The 19,546-nt window shown below is 34.8% G+C and overlaps 2 protein-coding genes across 2 annotated transcripts; one reads left to right on the plus strand and one right to left on the minus strand.

The window, feature by feature from the left end:
* Nucleotides 1-1,140: 1,140 nt before the first annotated feature.
* Nucleotides 1,141-4,178, plus strand: LOC104234541 (reticulon-like protein B12). Its single transcript, XM_009788115.2, has 4 exons — nt 1,141-1,517; nt 1,785-1,965; nt 3,421-3,632; nt 3,722-4,178. Exons 1-4 carry the CDS (start codon nt 1,451-1,453, stop codon nt 3,889-3,891), a joined length of 630 nt encoding a protein of 209 aa, XP_009786417.1. The 5' UTR covers nt 1,141-1,450; the 3' UTR covers nt 3,892-4,178.
* A 381-nt stretch (nt 4,179-4,559) lies between these two features.
* LOC104234540 (E3 ubiquitin-protein ligase HAKAI homolog) lies at nt 4,560-9,525 on the minus strand. Its single transcript, XM_009788113.2, has 4 exons — nt 9,395-9,525; nt 7,760-8,101; nt 6,850-6,908; nt 4,560-5,875 (listed from the first exon to the last, which is right to left on the minus strand). Exons 2-4 carry the CDS (start codon nt 8,009-8,011, stop codon nt 4,693-4,695), a joined length of 1,494 nt encoding a protein of 497 aa, XP_009786415.1. The 5' UTR covers nt 8,012-8,101; nt 9,395-9,525; the 3' UTR covers nt 4,560-4,692.
* Nucleotides 9,526-19,546: the final 10,021 nt, after the last annotated feature.

A 19,546-nucleotide genomic window follows, 5' to 3' on the forward strand; every position in this document is an offset into this window, starting at 1 on the left:
CTATTCCATTCAATTTTCTTTCTGTTTGTGAGCTGTAAATATTTCTAATGGTAATAATAAATTTTAATTCCCAAAGAAAAAATATTCCATTCAATACCCAAATCATTTACCTCTAAATTTCCTTACTGTTGAAAAGTACTAGGAAGACTAAAATTTACTAGAACAATTATTACAAAGACAGAAGAAAACAGGATCAGCAGCCCCACATGACAGCTTAGCTGTGAGAATCAGGGGGAATGTCCCTGTCTTCTTTATTAAAAAACATCAACCTCATATTTCTTTTTCTTTTTTTAATTTCTTATTTGATGTTTGGTATCCTCTAAGTAGTTCCCTAACAGTTTATTTGGATGATTATTATTTTAAATATAATATTTATTTTGATTACTATTTTAATTTTATTGCATCATGTTGTTAAATTCGTGATTATGTAATAATGGAAAGACCCCCTTTACGTAACGACCGATTTGGTATGATCGCATTATCTTATTTTTTTCTCATCTTACCCTTACTATAATTCTATTGTACTCTTCATCTTACATTTTTAGTAATTACTTTACCTCCTACGCTGCTTTTTTTCTTTTAACAATATTATACGCCTACTCTTCAAATTATTAGTGTGTGACACTATGAAATAGCGAAAAATAATACTCATCCGTTTCAATTTATGTGAACTTATTTCCTTTGTAGTCCGTACCAAAAAGAATGACTAATTTTCCTATTTAAAAATAATTTACCTTTATGCAATACTCATTTATAACCACACAAAATATATGTATCTCATTTTACACCACAAATTCAAAAGTATTCGCTCTTTTCTTAAACTTCGTGCCCAATCAAATGAATTCACATAAATTGAAACGGAAAAAGTATATTCTATCAAATATTATATAGACTAATATAATATAATAAAATAGAATATAATACATGCGACATATTAAGAAATGATAAGTAACAATATCCAAACAAACTGTAATTTAAATTCAGTCATATTTTTTATTTGGAAGTAAAACACTTCATACTAAAAACGTCTCTATTCCTAGATCAACCTCATGTTTCACTTCCTCTCCTGGACCCATTTTTTTTTTTTTTCCTTTTACTTCCCAAAAATCAAGTCTCAAAGGCAACTTCCTCAACCGGCCAGCCCCCACTTTCCATTTTAAAAACAAATCTTTATTCTTTGGGGTTGAAAACACAGTGCAGAAAATAAAAGTCATGAGTATGTTTTCATGCTTTTAGGCTGTAATCTGAGTGCCACCAATCCCATATCTCAATATTCATCCATTTGCTTCTAACTGAAAAGTAAAAAGACTGATTCTTGTGATGAACTATACACAAATTTTGACTAAAGATACCAAAGTTGTGACCTTTTTTCTCTGTTCTGTTATACAAGTTGTTTTCATTTGAGGTTCTTGGAGTTGGGGTTTTCTTGGTTTTTATAAATTGGTTGAAAATGGGTTCAATTGATAGGCTATTTAACAGACAAAGAAGTCTTCATCAGATCCTTGGAGGAGGTTTTGGTAAGTCCACCTAATTCAAATGCTGGCAAATTCTTGATCATGTCAATGCTTGTTTAATGAAGAATTTAAGTTCATAATTTGATTTATCTGGAAATTGATTGATATATTTATCACAAATACAAATGAGTTCTTGATATGGATAGATGAGATTTTTATAGCTAATGGTCAACTAACTATTTGTGATTAAAAAAATTTGTTCTTGTGATTGAAGGATTTTCTTGGTCATTTTGTTTTGTGTTTGATTAAATTGTAGTTTGTTTGAAACAGTTGCTGATGTTGTTCTATGGAGGCGAAAAGATGTGACAGTGGGAATTCTTGTAATTACATTGTTTGCTTGGGTTGTCTTTGAGATATCTGGTTATACACTCCTATCATTAGTTTCAAGTGTTTTCTTGCTGCTGTTCACCATTTTGTTTCTATGGGCTAAATCAGCTGCAATTCTTAACAGGTAAACAACAATCTTTTTGCAAATTCTTTTATATTATGATTTTTTCAGTTAGCTGTATGTGGTTGAATGAGTACCACAAAATAAATGTGTCTTATGATCTCACATCCCTCAATTATGATATAGAGCTTTGATGAGCTTTGTTTAATGTATGATCAACATTGGCACAAGTAACTAAATCGAAATATGTGGGTCCTCAAAATACATCATGTTGCTTAGAGTTTGCACAGCTCTAAACTGTACCGATTGCTATGAGAGGGGTTATGTTCTTTCCATATTGGATTGGTTATTTATCCCACAATTCACTGGATATTCGTTTGCTTTATGTGGGTGATCCTCCACTGGTTTTGTAGATGCTTCATTAAATCGGATAAGGGAAAGAAGGAAGTGATTGACATGTAGCAAACCAAAATGATTTAACATTTTCTGATAGTGAAAAGCTTTCATCTTTTTTCCCGCCCCTGCGGGGAGTGGGGAGTGGAGGGAAGGTTCTATTAGACGCTGAGATGCAAGCTATTAAGAAATGTTAAATGAAACAAAGCTTCGACAAAAGTTTCACTAGTACTTAATGCTCCGTTCGGCCTTCTTGCTTTTTCATTTCTTATTTATTTGATTGATTATCTAGGACCAACTTTGCTTGATAAGTTTTGATCTGTCCAGTAAATCAGGAACCATTGGGGTTTTTTTTTTTGGTGGGGGGGGGGGGAACTTAAGTATTAGTACATACCAATGTTTTAGGATTTTACCCCCTTCCAACTTTATAATAATTGTCTCATGGACTTGGGCATCATCTCTTTTTACTCCAAGAAGACTTTAGAAGCATACCCAAAATCTCAAAGCCACTGTGCATTGCAAGAACATATGATTTATACTCCAAGTGATTCTCACACATGTAGCACCTATTACAATTTATAAGTTAAAATTATCATGTGTTAAGAAACTACAAACCTTCCAAAGCATGCTACCTTTGTGGGGACTCTAGCTTCCTCCCAAGGTCAATGGTGCACAGAGAAGCTTATAATCCCTTAATGCATTATACAAGAGCAGCTTGCCAAAGAATTAAATCAACTGAGATAGTTCAATATTTTATAAACTAGTATATAAATGTTGGTAGTGTTGCTTGGACAAGGACCTATTACAGATCTTTGATGGAACAGTAGGAGAAAAGGAAAACAGAACACAAGAAAAAGATTGGAAATGGAAAAATATTTCACTAGGAAGTCGTCTGCTCGCAGATTCAATGAGATTAATCCTCAACCTGGAAGTCATAGCATAGAGAGGTTTCGCAGCATGAGGTTTTATGAATTTCTTCATAGTCAAACTATGTTATCTTGAGACCTTTTAGAGCCACCAGAACGGTAGTTCATGATATTATTATCAGCTTATCTGATAATGAACCTTCTCGAATTATATTCATTGGTTCTTTGTACTTGAACATTCTCTATGAAATTACAACAGACCAGCTCCGCCTCTGCCGCATCTGTATCTCTCTGAAGAAATGGTAAATGAAGCAGCATGTTTCGTCCGCAATCACATCAACATGCTGCTGTCTGCATCTGAGGATATTGCCCTTGGTAAAGACACAAATATGTTTGTTAAGGTCTCTGTGGGACTGATGCTGGTATCTGTGATCGGGGGCTTGACCGATTTCCTCACATTGGGATACACTAGTAAGTTATAGTTACTCCCGTTATTCTTACTTTTGGAAACAAAGAGTTCTCGACGTTGGAAATTGACTTTGGGTTTCTTTTCTTTGCAGGCATTGTGATTGTTCTTACAGTTCCTGCACTCTATGAGAAGTATGAAGACCAAGTTGATGCATGTGTCTTAATGGCATACAGGAAATTGCGGCTCTTCTATTTTAAATTTGATGCAGTATGTGTTAGCAAGGTTCAAAGATTGATTTTGGAAAAGGAGAAATTAAGCTAAACCATTTTCTCTGAATTTGTGAAGTTGTTTTCAACTTATTTGTTCTTTTTTATTTTTAACTTTTTTAGTAGGGATGGGGGGAAAGGTTGTTTGGGGTCTTTTTTTATAGCCTTTGCCATATATCTTGGTTTCTTTCCCATTCTCTCTTTCTCATCGGAAGTGAAGTGTGGAGAGCAAATGCTCTGAGAGGCACCAAAATATGAGAGATTGTAATTTGCATATATACTGTGTACGTCCATTTTCCTCATAAATGGATACGGGCGATTGATATAGATGATTTGAACTAATTCGGATTGAAGTATAGTTGATTGATTGATTGATTATGTACATCCATTCCTTGCGAAGCAAATCATTTTAAGGTCGAACCAAGTTGTAAGCTTGCAACATGATTTGCCAACTGGATATTCGAGTAAGAGCACTTGTATATAAATGACCTTTTTTTCTTCTTTTTCAATCTCATGCAACAAAGCAATTAAGGTGTAATTGCTGCTTGCTTAAATCACAATTGTTGTATTTTACATGGTAATTCAGTAACAGAAAGGAAATTAAATTATGCAAATGCCGGATGTTTAAGAAAACATGATTTAATTCTCATGTAATGCCTGCCTCAATTTAGAAGCAGCAGAATCTTGAGTATCTTACTGAAGCAGAATGTGATTCATGTTGGGTAAGTATCAAGGAACTCAGCCTTTTGGCTTTAGTAAAACGATGTTAACAGTTCGGACAATAACATACAGTGTAGGCAAACAAAATGAGCACTGTTCTTACAAACAGAACGACAAAGGAACAATAAGAACATCACTAGTCCTGGCTGCTTCCATAACTATCACGCTTCTCGTGTTGCCAACCAAAGCCCTGTCCATCATGACTAGCATCAGAGTAGTGCCTGCCTCCTCTTTGAAGTTGTGACATGGGATGTGGTAAAGGTGGGGGTGGTGGAAGGGTCATAGGTTGTGGCATCAATATACCCTTGCTATCTCTGTTGTCCATTGAATTTCCACTCTGTCCACCTTCCGATCCTCGGTTGGCTGAAGGTGGAGGTGGCAGGTTTGAGGGCATTATACCGGCATTCCTTCCATAGTCTCCTTGGAAAAATACGGGTCTTCCTTGAGGATCAGCGGCATTTACAAAACCATCCCCAGGAGGTTGAACTGCAGAGCGCTCAAAAGGCCCAACCTGCTGCCCCATATTCCATGGCCGAGGGTAATTTTCTGCAAAATTCATACTTCCTGCAGCGCCGGGTGGAAAACCTAGCAAAGACCCTTGTTCTGATCCCATTTCAGGAGTTGAGTCTGGCCTAGGCATCTCAAACGGGGCACCATAAAATGGTTGAGCTCCATCGGGTGCAAACTGAGGATAACCAAATTGAGGAGCCAAAACTGGATTCGAACTCATAGGCACTGCAAAGCCATGAGGTTGGGACATGTGCATAGGATATTCAGGGAAAGGGGAACCCCCTATAATCCCTTGTTGCTTGTCTGGAAACTGACCTGGCTCTGGCCGCAATGCGCCCTGTGTGTCAAAACCTTGTTGGGGAAACCGGTTCTGGCTGCCGGGCCTTTCAAAGCCCGGAGGAGGATTACTATCAGACTGTTGCTCTAATGGATGATTTTGGATTGACCCAGCGAAAGGTGGTGTTGGCTTTGGTTGCATGACAAGCCTAGGAGGCTGTTGGTCTCTAGTTTGAGAATGATGAGATTTGTCTTCACGATCATGTACCTGGGAACCTGAACTAGGAGAAAATAGGGGCCTAGGCGGTGCTTGCACTGTAGAATCAGAGGCTGCAGGTTTTCTAGCACTGGCAGACTCCGAAACATTTCCATCTTTTTCTGCAGTTTGATGAAGGAGATCACCGTGATTCTCATGAATATGAGATTCAAATTCAGTCTTCTTCAGAAAGGACTTGAGACAATGCGGAGCTGCACAGATGAAGATCCCTTCCATCAATTTAATTGTCTGAATCTTCTGAATGCGTTCATCGCAGCTGAATCCGAGAAAGAAAAAGATTAAGTAGTTCATTTCATACTCATTAGATTGACGAAACAAGTTTGGAACAGGAAATCATGCTAAACTAACCAACCCAGTTTCCTCTCAAATAGTTCAGTAGCAATTAGAGTTTAATAGGGGACGCATGACATTCTCTGGGTGATGCTTATCACGACAATTTCAAATCCGCTTCGATGAGATCTCAAGTTTTTTAAATAATCTACTTCGTTGAGAAAGGAAGGCCCAGTCAGAGTTAAAATCAACCATTTGCCATAACAAGGTCTGATGAAGCTCTTAATAGGAGCAACATTTATTTTTTTATTTTTTATTTATTTGCACCGGGTGTCCGAGTCTCTAAGAGCCCGACTAATCCCGGGGGTGCACAGGCCCACAGCAAGGAGTTTCCGGCGAGTGCACCACGGTTAATTCAGGTTTTACCCAGTCCGATGGCCCTCAGAAATTGTTTGCACCCAGTGGATTTCGAACTTGAGACCTTGAAAGGGAGCAAACCCCAAGGCTCAAGTCAATTGCCACTAGGCCAACCCCTGAGGGTTAGGAGCAACATTTATCTAACTTCGAAAAGAATAATTTCTAATAAAATTTCATTCCGACAACTAGCTCAAGTTGACATTGGATTAGACAAAAAAAGCCAAGATGTCAATGCACTAGTCTAAAACACAGGGGAACAAAAAAAACAAAAGAGACACGATACTGAAAATTCACTTGACAAATTTGATGTGAAACCAGGTTTATATAGAACGGCCAAGAGCTCAAACATACACCTTATACTACCACATGCTTCTACCAGCAGCGGAATCCCTATAAATCACTATATTGTATGCCCTCCTCTTTCAACTTGCCAGTTTCAATGTGGTCCAAATTCATATGAGACGTACGGTTTCATAATTTTATATCCTGAAGACTTAATAGAATTTACTCTTACAAGCGAGAGAAACAGGATATACAGCTTACAGGTAGCAGAGAGAATCACTCCTGGCACAATCTAAGCAGAAGGCATGTTCACATGGGCTCTGCAAAAGAAGATAGTAAAGGTCATTTTACTTAAAAATATAGTTGTGAAAAGTAAATATAAATGCATAACATTGATATTGTTTTTAATCCTTCCATAACATTGATAATGTCATTCATCATATGTCAACACTAGCTTTTAAATCATAACCCAGTTAGTGTACGGCATACAACCGTTCCGTAGTAGCAAAAACAAGCTCTGCCAGACTGCCATATTTGACACAACAAGACAATAGGAAATGCATTAACCAGTTAGTGTATGAAAGAGTATAAGTTATTCAATAAATGCATAACCTTTGAAACAAAAATAAGTTCTACAACATATGACAGACAATCTGTTTTTCTTGAAGGGGGATTAATTTAAATAGAGTTGAAAATTCAAAATTCATCTTTGGTGCCCCTTGAGTTCTTGGGATCATGTAAAAGATATTGTGCTAGAGGATTTACAAGGGAAAATATTTTCTCAACCAAGTGATGGTGTGAGACTGATATCAAGTAGTGGTCAATTTAAGAGGCCCTATAATAGCAACTGAAGTTGGCACCAAAAATATGACCACGTAATTCCTTTTTGTTGGTCAAAATAGGTGGGCCCATGATCCACTGAGTTCCGAACCATGTGATGCTTGCCCTTAGAGATTTCTTGGTTATCAAAAAAAAAGGTAGTACTAAGTAGCAGTACCCTAGTTTTAGTCCCTCATTTGTTGGTGGAAACAATTGATATTGAGCAGTAACAGTAGGAATAGCATTGATTGACAAACACGTTGCACCTCAGGGACAGAGGACTCAAGGACCACTATAACAACAATGGAGTAGGCAAAAAAAAAAAAAAAAAAGCTGAACATTCTATACTCACCAGACGTCCATAAATAGCAATTGGAAAGTCACAACGGACACAAAAATGTACTCGTTCACCAAGCTGGCGACGGGACCGGCGGCCAACAGTCTTGAGCAGAGAAGCAGCATTTGCTGAACCAAGGCTCTTGGCTACAGGAAGATCAGCTAAAACAAGGTGATCAGGACAAGCAACTGTAATACTGTCCGAAGGCAAAGACTTAGCACCTCCACCACTCTCACTGGCTGGTTTGCTTAGCCTGATCTGAAGCATCTTTTCGAAGTATTCTGCTCCCCACCCTCCTCGTCAGACCCACTAAACCAGTATAACTTCTTCAACTCAAATAACAAATCAATGGTATCTCTGCAGGGAATTAATAAAAAAAATTATTACCATAAAATTCAATTGTGAATATCACCTTATATCAAATCAATATCCCTCCAAGGACAAAGATAAAATTGGAAAATACAAAGAAGATAAGCATGGCATGATACCACGAAAAAGATCAAGAAGGGTTACAGAATTTCAAGGGTTTGTGGAATTGCTTCACAAACGAAATACTACACAGGATAATTGTGATGCATGGAGATGGAGCGCGTGAAACAGTGGTGCATTTTTTGTGAAGTCCTACTATGAGAAGCTTCTAGTAAGGGAGGTGTCAGCTTTCCCACACTCTAGGTATGGATCTTTCGGGTATCGAGAAAGGTGTGCTTTTTCACTTGCTAGCCATGAGTGGGAGATCTTGACGGCAAATAATCTGAGGAAGAGAAAGATTACATATGTCAGTTGGTGTTTCATGTGCAAAAACTCGGGTGAGGACGTGGATCATCTTCTTTTACATTGCAGGGCTGCTTCACATTTGTGGAGGCTATACAAACAAAATACTGCATAGGAGATCCTGGGATGGTTTGGTCTTCAATGGGTGATGTCATGCACGGTAAAGGAAGCTATTTTCAGTTGGTCACCAGAAGTTGGAAAAGAAGACGCATGGTTTGGGATGTGGCTCCTCTAGCAATATGCAGACAGTTCGGAGGGAGAGCTTTTGAAGGAGTAGAAATTGATTTTGTACATTTGAGGAGTAGCCAGTTATCCCGTATTGATTTTTGGGGCACCCACGAGATTCCTATTTTTATAGAAGATTGGGTAACTATCATATCTTTTGTAAAGTTTTCTACATTTTGGCATACTTCTTGTATGCAGGTGTGATGAAGCAATGGTCCAAATATAAGCAAATAAATGAATAAGTTATAAGAAACAATAGTTGTCCAGAAAATACTAATGATTAACAAGCTTTCTAACTAGTACCCATATCAATTCTAACCTCAGGCTCTAATTGAAAGAAATTTTTAAGGATTTCATGGAAACCCCTAATGCATCAGTTAAAAAAAGGGCTTCTGCTGCCAAATCTACATCACAAAAACAACATATAAACCCTAAAATAGCAAAATTTCTACTTTCCCGACTTTGAGCAAGTACTAGGTATTTCAAATTCGATTCTGAATTCCAATTAAATTAAACTGTAATAAATGCATAAATTTCTGAGATAAATAATGCTGATGAATGGACTATTACGCCACCAAATTTAAGTAATATTTGAATCCCAACTATCAGAACGAGAAACAAAATTCAGAAGAAAACAAAGAATATATGTATTACCATTGTGTATAACTCTGTGTGCGTGTCTTATGTTATTGGAAGATTACCGGAGAAAAGAGGTGTTCGTCCCTTAGTTCTGTGCTGATTGCTGAAAGTTGAAATTTACAGTGAAGGAAAATCAACAAACCCCCTTTGAAGTTTAGTTATTTATGGGCCTTTACGTTTGACCGTCTTGAAAAGCAATTTAGATTTTGGCCTAGTTTCGGATAACAAGGTATTCACAGGCATATTTCAAAAGTTGGTCAATTTATGAAATATTACTACAAATATTAGCCAAATATTATTGATATTAACCAATTAGCTATTTGTACCAAAAAAAGATCTTTTTTTAAGTGAGTGTTATTAGAATAAACTGAGTACATTTTAAGGAGTTTGAATCTCAGTTTTAGGATAATTTCGTGGAGTTTTGAGGTGGTTTGAATTGAAAATTCGAAGTAGAAGATGAACATAAACAAATGATGTGTGTATCACACTGTGTATTATTTATGTATACATATGTATCATATTTGTATCAAATATGTATCACATGTATATTCATATATATATTTGTGTGCGTGATACATGTGTGCACAAGAATTTTTTGAACTCGATTTTAACTATGAATTTTGACACCAAATCAGTCCAAATCACCATCAATCTTCGTCAATTTATTTTTATATTGACTCGTCTATATGCTCGAGGCTTGAAAGCCTCCTCACATAACACTCGAGGCTTGAAAGACTCCTCACATCACTCAACATATCCTCACGTATGGCCCTCGGCCTTAATCGGTCCAGAAAATAATCATAAGCCTCTTGGGCATCAGTAAAATAATAGTGCTCAGCTCAACAGCATTATAAATATCATTAAATCTCGAGTTGAGTATAAATGTAGCTGAGTTCACAAAATAATATAATTCAATTGGACTGAGTTCAAATAATATTTTAATTCGTGAGGAAAATAGTGATGTAAATTCACAAAAGATTTCAGATAATTGGCACGAAGCCCAAATATGGCAATAAGCCCCAATCATAGTGAAAAATAATAAATCTTTATCAATTACGCGGTAAAAATATCAACTGGGATGGACCAAGTCACAATCCCCAATAGTAAATGACCTCGCGCTCGTCATACAACGCGTGTCTCATCTCAACATAGCAGTATGTTGTGCAATCCGGGTTTTCAAACCCTCAGTGCATCATTTAAAATCATTACTCACACAATCAGCACCTCGGTGCTCAAGCCATAGGCAATGATCCGGCCTCAAGTCCTCCCGGCTGGCCTAACATCAAACTCACAGAGATTACACCTCGCCCATCGATGGGGGAATTACAAGCCATCAAGGCACATCTAATACTGGGCATTCGTTCGCGCATACGAATATGTGGAAGGAACTGTAAAAGTTACTTTGTCAAGCTGAATCAAGGAGGCACGATTAAGAATTCAAGAATATGAAGTTTTTCCTAAAGGTTCTGCAGCCTCCCGAGGATAAGTACAGACGTCTCCGTACCGATCCGCGAGACTCTACTAAACCAGCTCATGACTCGCGAGACCTAGTAGCCTAGGCTCTGATACCAACTTTTTCAATGAAATTCAACCATACCCATTGAAAAATGTCCCATTTTTGCTTTGATTTTTGAAATCTTGTATATATATATATATATATATATATATATATATATATATATATATATATATATATATATATATATATATATTGTATTTCATCACCTTGTTAGTTACCTCATCACACATGAAAATATAGAAAGGAGATCTTTGTGTGTGATTCTTGAAGAGAAAGAACCTTATTTATTTGGTTTTTCAATTTTTATATGTGGTTGGCTAATTTTAATAACTATATGGCTAATGACTAGAGGTTGGTAAGTTATAACTTGTTTACGACATTTTTTATAAGATTCCCTTCATATTGGGTGGCACTATAAAGGGTTGATATTTAAATATTCCCCATGTTTTTAAATATATTTAAAAAATGATCTCCGGACTCACATATTTATTGTTTGTCAGGGATTTCTCTATTGAATTGGTACGTTTTATGTTATATTTACTCTACCTATATTTTTAATTGTTCACAAACTTCAGCCAGCTGGTATGACTTTGTGATTGTTCTATTGTTAACCAAACTATATCATATTGTCATGACTTTGTGTCATCTGCATTCGACCTATTTATTAAATTGCTCACAAACGCTACAAGATTGATATGATTTTGTGCTTGTTCAATTTCACCAAACTCTACCAGATTGGTATTACATTTTATAATATGCAATCCACTTATTTGTTAAATTGTTCATCAAAGTCTACTCGATTGGTATTTCAACTAGTGTTCCTCAAAATTACTAATTCAGTTTCAATAAAATCATCTTATAATCTGCTACAAATGATTTTAAATTTGAAATAACACCTCAAAATACCAACACAAAAGATCTCCAATCACCAATTTAGTTAGATAACACCATATCAAAAAGATCCACTTTATCTTCTTTAGTACTAAGGGTCAATGGATTTTTGAAAATTTTAAAGCAAATCACTAAATTAGTGTTTGAACTAAAAAGTTAAGTATAAATTATCAATATTAAAATAATTTAAAAAATAATCAATTATTAACTTCTACTTTTCACCCCCCAAACAAAAATTTTAAGTTTATAGTATTGAAGACTGATATTTTGATGAAGAAGAAGCATATCTGTGCAACAAAATAAAAATATAAAAAATATTTAAAGACCAATCCCTTATAGAAACAACTGGTGCAATTGTATGACACATATTAGATAATTAGATCTGACTGACATTTTTTGGTAGAAATAGCGTGGGATAGCCACTTTTTAATATGGTATTAGTTTTTATTCAGTTTTTTAATATTGAGCAAAAATAGCCACTACTCTATTAAAATTAATACGAAAAGACGTTTTTATCCTTTCTTCATGAGTGTTGTATAAATATTAAGGACATGGTGTCCTTAACATTTACACAACACACATGAAATTAAGGACGCCATGTCTTTAATATTTACACTGCACATATGAAGTTAAGGACATGATGTCCTAAAGTTATAACAACGGAAGATGCAAATACATGACACTTTGTCCTTAATATTTACACAACATTCATGAAGTTAAGGACACCATGTCCTTAATATTATACAATACTCATAAAGTTAAGGACATTATGTCCTTAATATTTACACTGCACACATGAAGTTAAGGACACTATATCCTTAACATTTACACTACACATATGAAGTTAAGGACATGATCTCCTAAAGTTTAACAATGGAAGGTGCAAATACAAGACATTTTGTTCTTAATATTTACACATTATTTATGAAGTTAAGGATATTATGTCCTTAATATTTACACAACACCCATGTTTAGCACATGGATATTTTCGTCCAGGCAAATAAAAATTTATTTTGCAATGACTAAAGAATAAATACATTTTAAATAGGGGCTAAAAAGTAAAGATATTTCTAATTAATGGCTTACCGTGCACTTCCCCCATTTTTTGAGCCCAAAAGGTTTGAGAGGACTCTCATTTCACAATATTGTAGAAATGATCAGTAGCCGCTTTTAACACCCTTATTTAGACTTTAGCCAATTTCTTTAAAATATTTAAATTTTAGCCTAAAGGTTGCAATTTAAGACAAAACCAGTGCTGCTTCGTTTTTCTTCTGCCAATATGAACACTCATATTCTTCCTCAATAAAAAAACTAAGCACAATGAAATTGGTCTGGTGAACTCTGACAATAAGACGTGAATAAATTAGCAGTCTTTTCGACTCTAGACCACATAGAGGTATATTTAGAATTTAAAGGTGGCAGGTGATCAATCCCAACTATGTCTTATAAAAAGGATTCTGCGGATATTGTAAATATAACCTGAGTATTCTGCCCAGAGTCGAATCCACAGAGAGTTAACCTATCAATCACTATCTTTAGACCCATTAAACTCTTGAAAACCAATTTCCCCAAACGTTTGAATCGCAGTTGATGGTGTCTTTAATAACTAAAATTGCAAGTAAATAAGCAGCTGTAAACTAAGGATGCTAAGGTTGTAAACAATAATGAGAAAATGTTAAGGTAATGACTTCCCCCATTGATGGAATCCCTTATGTTTATGCTTCATACAAATTGACCAACACCTCTCTATCAACCATGATTGTTCATTTTACCGTAAATCTCTCCCGAGTAATCACAGTAATATACTTAATGCACTCTCCCGAGGTACACTAGCTAGCTCTAATTAACACGGTTCACTTTAGATTGCACTCAAGGCTTCGTTATCCCTAATCCCGCCTTTAAACCCGCAGTTATAGATCCCTCTTATACTTTGGGAGTGGTGTTGTTCAACAATAACCTAAATATGCACTCTCTCCCGAGTTATGCACACTAAATAGGCACAGCTAATTGAGGATCCTGTCAATTAACTACAACATACACAAAGTTGAACAAATAAAGATTGAGACTAGCAATTTGTATTCACATAAACAAGAAGTTCATCCCCCAATAGGTTCCATCAAAACCTTAGACACAGGATTTAGCTACTCATAACTATGGGTAAACAAACTAAAACAATATTCATCATAAAACTTGCAAGAAAAATAAAGAAAAGAAGAAAGATGTTTTGGGTGATCTCTCACAATTGTTCTTCTTGCCAAAATACTCTCTAAAACAATACATGTCTCTCTTGGGCGGAGTCTAGTGTTTAAAATAGGGTTTTGGGCTAAAAATCCCGTATTTTGCACTTTAGTCCCTGAAATTCTCCGCCTCCGACGCGGTTCTGCCGCGGTCGCGGTCAAACCGCGGCCAAACATGCTCTTTGATTCTCACTTTGTCTACATCCCTCTTCTGCCGCGGTTCTGCCGCGGTCGCGGTGGAATCGCGACAATCCTCTTTCGGTTCTGACTTGAGCTGTTTCGCGTGGTTTACTTGACGAAATTTTATGATCGGCCTCTTTTTCTCCATATTTGATCCCAAAAGTACTCCATAGCCTTCTCTGGTCATATATAACCTGCAAAGCATGAAAAACACTAATAAGAGCATTTTGTTATCACTTTTATCATCCAAACTATACAAGACAATGATTATTTAGGGCATAATTATAGTTAAATTCACATATTATCAGCAGGTATCATAATTTTCTTTAATATATATCTTATAATAACTAATATAGAGTTTGTTTGAAACATTTGTTCGATCCATTTTGTTAGTTTATTTCAGCAATTTAATAGGCATTTTTTATTTGCAAATACGAAAATTACATCTTTTTCTCAGATCCTACTTCTGGAATTTCACTGGGTATGTTATTGTTTTCGTATGAAAATTATATCTCAGATATCAAGAAGCAAATGTAATCGTATTTTAAAGAAGGAATCATACCTTTATTATTAACAACAAAAGCAAAACCAATCTTTTCAGTAAGGAACTACATCTTTTTTTGTATGCTAAAAATAAATTTGTACAAGTAAAATAACATCTTCATAAGGGAATTCCACCAATCAGAATAAGAAAAAAAAATCAATAGATAAATTATACTCATTAGTAAATGCAGAATTAAAATCATAAATATCATATTTTTCTAGAAAATACTTCCGAAATATTCATCATAATTTAATAGTAAAGAGATAAATTGTATTTAAGAATCATAATAGCAAAAAATTCATTTTATATTAAAGAAGAAATTATAAAAATTAGATTTCATCTTAATCCAAAATTCCGATCAAGACCCAATTTTTTTTAATTTTGAAAGAAAAAAACTAAAAGATTTGAGAGAAATGATTATTTTATGGAATTTTTAAATTTTGGTGGCTCTTATTTTAGCGTGCTTGCTAAAGATCAACAGATAAAATAATAGAATAGAAAGAAAAAATATTAAAAAAAATAATGAACAACAAATAGGAAATTGGGAGATAGCCAAAAAGAAAATGGCTGGGACAAAGGAAATAAAAAGCATATAAAAAAGGGAAAGTAAGACAAGGTTCAAGATAAATTCGAACTTGAATTTTACATATGAGAAAAGTTTTCAAAAAAGGTTTATCAGCTATGACACATTTGTTTAGTTTGCGGCTAGGAGTGACAGGATCAAATATTTAACCTAATTTAAAAAACTTTCTACATAAAATATATGATAATTTTACCAATCTAGCAGGTGTCATATCACCCCATCCTAAAGGGTGAATCCGCCACTGAGACCGTCCACACAAACACCAACAGAAATGCGGTAAATAAGTTATTTTTTTTTTTACATACAGTAAATTAATAGAACCAAATATTAGGATTTTGAAATCTCTGATTGATTGAATCACATTGCTGCATGTTAGTTACTGGCTACAAGTCTTTAGTTGCGCATTAATTTTCTATTTTAGCCTATTGTAAGAAACGTGAGCGGTTTGTGTACCAAATTTGCACACTATAATCCATCTGTTTCAATTTAAATGACACATTTTTCTTATTAATTTATTTTAAAAAGAATAATATATTTTTATAATTGAAAATAATTCTATAAACTTTTTATTTTACCAATTTTATTCATAATAAGAAATTTTTATAATAACACAAATGTCATGGCCCCACAAAGATTTTACCCATTAAACTTTTAAGACCACAAGTTTCAAAAGTCTTCTTATTTTCTCTTAAACTCCATGCCGAGTCAAACTACCTCATCTAAATTGTAACGGAGGGAGTAGTACTTCTGGTTTTATGATTTCACTTTACCTTCCCGAATTAGCTAGTAGTCTAGTACTACTAGGAGCGGCTCGACGAATTTTGTGGCCTAAAGCCAAACTTTACGAGGGGCTTTAATTATTAAAAGTTTTATTATTATTTATTTGAAGTCTATTTTTTTAGATAGATACAAAGTTGTTAATAATTTTCTTATAATCAATAACTCTTAATAAGTATTTCTCAATTGACCATCCATTTAACCTTTCTTGTAACATTTTAGGTAAGCTTTTATCAATTTTAATTTTGAAAATTTTTTCCGCCGAAGCAATGGTAATATAAGTTATTAACATTATTCCATAAGCAATTTAATCATTTGAAAAAGAATTAAATCTTTTTATTTTATTAAGTATATCAATTAAACTGCTATCTTCTAATTATATAATTTTTCTTAATACTTTTAATTCAAAAAATAATTTAAACCATTAAATTCGTATTGATTATTATGCTTTAAGAATCATTCAAGATTAAGGCAATATTTTTTTAAATTTTCAAATCTAGTGATCTTATTCTTTACCGCTAAGTAGGAAACCAAAAATATTTTCATATGTTTTGAATTGTTCAAATCTATTTTGAAATGAAAAAATAGTTGTCTATTATGTATAAAAGTAATCAACTATAAAGGACTGTTCGAAAGATTTTGAGATTTTATTATCAACATTCACATCAAATTGTTACTTTCTATATATCACACATTTCTTACGAAATTTAGGCTCGATATTCATTTCAAGTGCAATTTCCTTGGTAGAAATCATAGCAATTGCAAATCCTTCTTATCTATATTTGTTAAAGAAAGAATCAAACTTTTTCACTTTACAATTTTTTTAAAAAAAATTTATACATAGATTATTAGGTGAGTTCGAGTCTCCCCAAGAGCAAGGTGGGAAGTTCTTGGAGGGAAGGATGTCGGGGGTCTATTTGGAAACAGCCTCTCTACCCCAGGGTAGGGGTAAGGTCTGCGTACACACTACTCTCCTCAGACCCCACTAAGTGGGATTATACTAGGTTGTTGTTGTTGTTGTTGTTGTTTATTAGTTGTAATAAAAAATGAGGCCCCTACAAAGTATAAGGCCTAAAGTGGTTGATTTACTTGCTTTAAGGAAGGGCCGCCCTGAGTACTACCGGATAAAAGCTATGTAAAAAATTATATGCTAAGGGGTCGTTTGGTAGGGTGTATAAGAATAGTGCAGAATAAGGTGTATTAGTAATGCATAGGTTGGTAATGCAAACATTAATTATGCAGATATTATTTCTTATCTACTATTTGGTGTCGTGTATTAAAATTATAATGCATTACATAATTTTTAAGAAAAATAGTTGTTTACAAAAATGTCTTCCATATTCTTTGGCTTTAAGGGACTTTAAGGACAATTTTATCTTTAACCATACTAATGCATGCATTAATAGCCTTGGTATTACTAATGCCATGGTTTTCTATGCATTACTTATATATAGGATAATACCAAATATAATGTATAGTATTAATTATACACAGGTTAAAAAAATATACCAAACAAAATATTAACAATGCATAGAGCTAATGTTTGCATTAGTTTTTCTAATACCCCACCAAACGACCCCTAAATAGTTTGCTTTCCACCAACAAAAGTGCAGGAGTTACAATACGCTATATACCAACTTCTGATACTAAGGTACGAAGTTAAGTTTGGTGGTCCCAACTTCAGACATACGAGTTTGACGTGAACTATCAAATTTAAATTCAGGCCTAATTATCTTAAATTCGAAATGTACGGCAAATGCCAATTAGCAGATATTTAGCTCTTAAATTAGATTGGCAATCGTAATTCCAACTCATATATCTATTTCTAATTTCCAGCCTGGATTATGAAATGATTAAACTTTAAAAATCTAATGAACTTAAACTTTTCTTTAAATAGGGGTCCTAGAAACGTCAATTTGTGCACTTGCCACTACAAAATGAGTCCGGAACCGAAATGTGGTTCTTTTGGACTCAAAATACTTTTTAAGGTGAAAAAAAATAATTACCATTTTATATAAAATGCAATTATGAGCCGTGTTTTACCTTAACGGCCGTTTGGTACGTTAAGGTAAAACGCGGTTCATAACCGCATTTTATATAAAACGCAGTAACAAACTGCATTTTACATATTACTAGCTGATAAGACAATTATATAAAACGCAGTAGTAAATCACATTTTACATATTTTGCGGGCCCACCAATAACTCTTTTGTGCTTAATTGACATAACAATAATTCAAATATGTAAAACGCCTTTCTAAACTGCATTTTACTTCCAAAAATTTGTCCCCCCTCCCCGGATTGGGCATTGCCTTATTTAAAGGCGTTAAGGGTTTTGAGAAAAATCATTCAGAAATGCTCCAACTTCGTAATAAATCTTTGTTGTTAAATTCTCAAGCTTTTTTCATAATATCCGAAGAGCGAAGAGTAAGGGTTTCATTATACTGGGGGATAGGGGATGAGGTTGTGGTGGTGAGAAACTCAATGAGCTATAGTTTATCTTTACAGAGTCATGTTAAGTTGTCACTTACAATGGAGTACGATAGACTGATATCGTTGTTATGCAATAAAATGAGGTTGAACAAACGTTCGGTGAATCTTAAAATAACCAGAAGACATCTATATTCTGTGACTCCGCAATGGGTTGCTTGTTACGCTGAGTTTAACATCGAGGATGATGAAACTCTGAGAGAATTTTTGGGGACTCCAGATAAATACCGGGAACTTATTTTGATAAAAATATTGAAAATGCACGTGAAGGTTGAATACGTTCGCAATAATGATGTTGCACAAAGCAGTGATAACCCTCAATCATCGAGTGATTATTGTGGAGCAGTTTTAGCCTAACGGGTTCCGACTGAAAGAGTTTGGCCGGATCTAAACTTATCTCCATGGGCGAACGAGGAGCGAGGAAATAATTTCTCTCCTACTTTACATAATCCACAAGACGACCGGTAAACTTCAAATTTCCTTTATGTTACGATATTTATTTTTATTGTATTGAATTTGTATTAACACGCATATATTCCACTGGGGGTACCGTCCAGATATGAATTTTATAAGTTATGACCCCACGTCCAGTTGGAATATGCATAATTTTGGTGTGTTGGATCACGGTGGTCCATCCGGGAGTCATCACCAACAGGATAATGTCCATCACGGAATGTCAATACATTATGACTTGTAAGTGAAGTGATATATCTATATGTAAAGTATTTATCAATTTGAGTAGCTTATTATTTTGTTGTTTGTGCAGTGAAAACGAGCAACTTGATGGTGCTGACCTCACTCAGTTGCCCATAGACGACGTATTTACTCAGGATTTGGTAGATGCGCAGAGTCAGGAAGATAATAATGATTATGACAACCATGCCGATGAGTTTGGAGATGGCACACCCTTCCCTGACGAGGGTGATGATGAGGAGGAAGAGGATGCC

The sequence above is a fragment of the Nicotiana sylvestris genome, chromosome 7, assembly GCF_000393655.2.
Source record: "Nicotiana sylvestris chromosome 7, ASM39365v2, whole genome shotgun sequence".
In the NCBI taxonomy this organism is placed as follows: domain Eukaryota; kingdom Viridiplantae; phylum Streptophyta; class Magnoliopsida; order Solanales; family Solanaceae; genus Nicotiana; species Nicotiana sylvestris.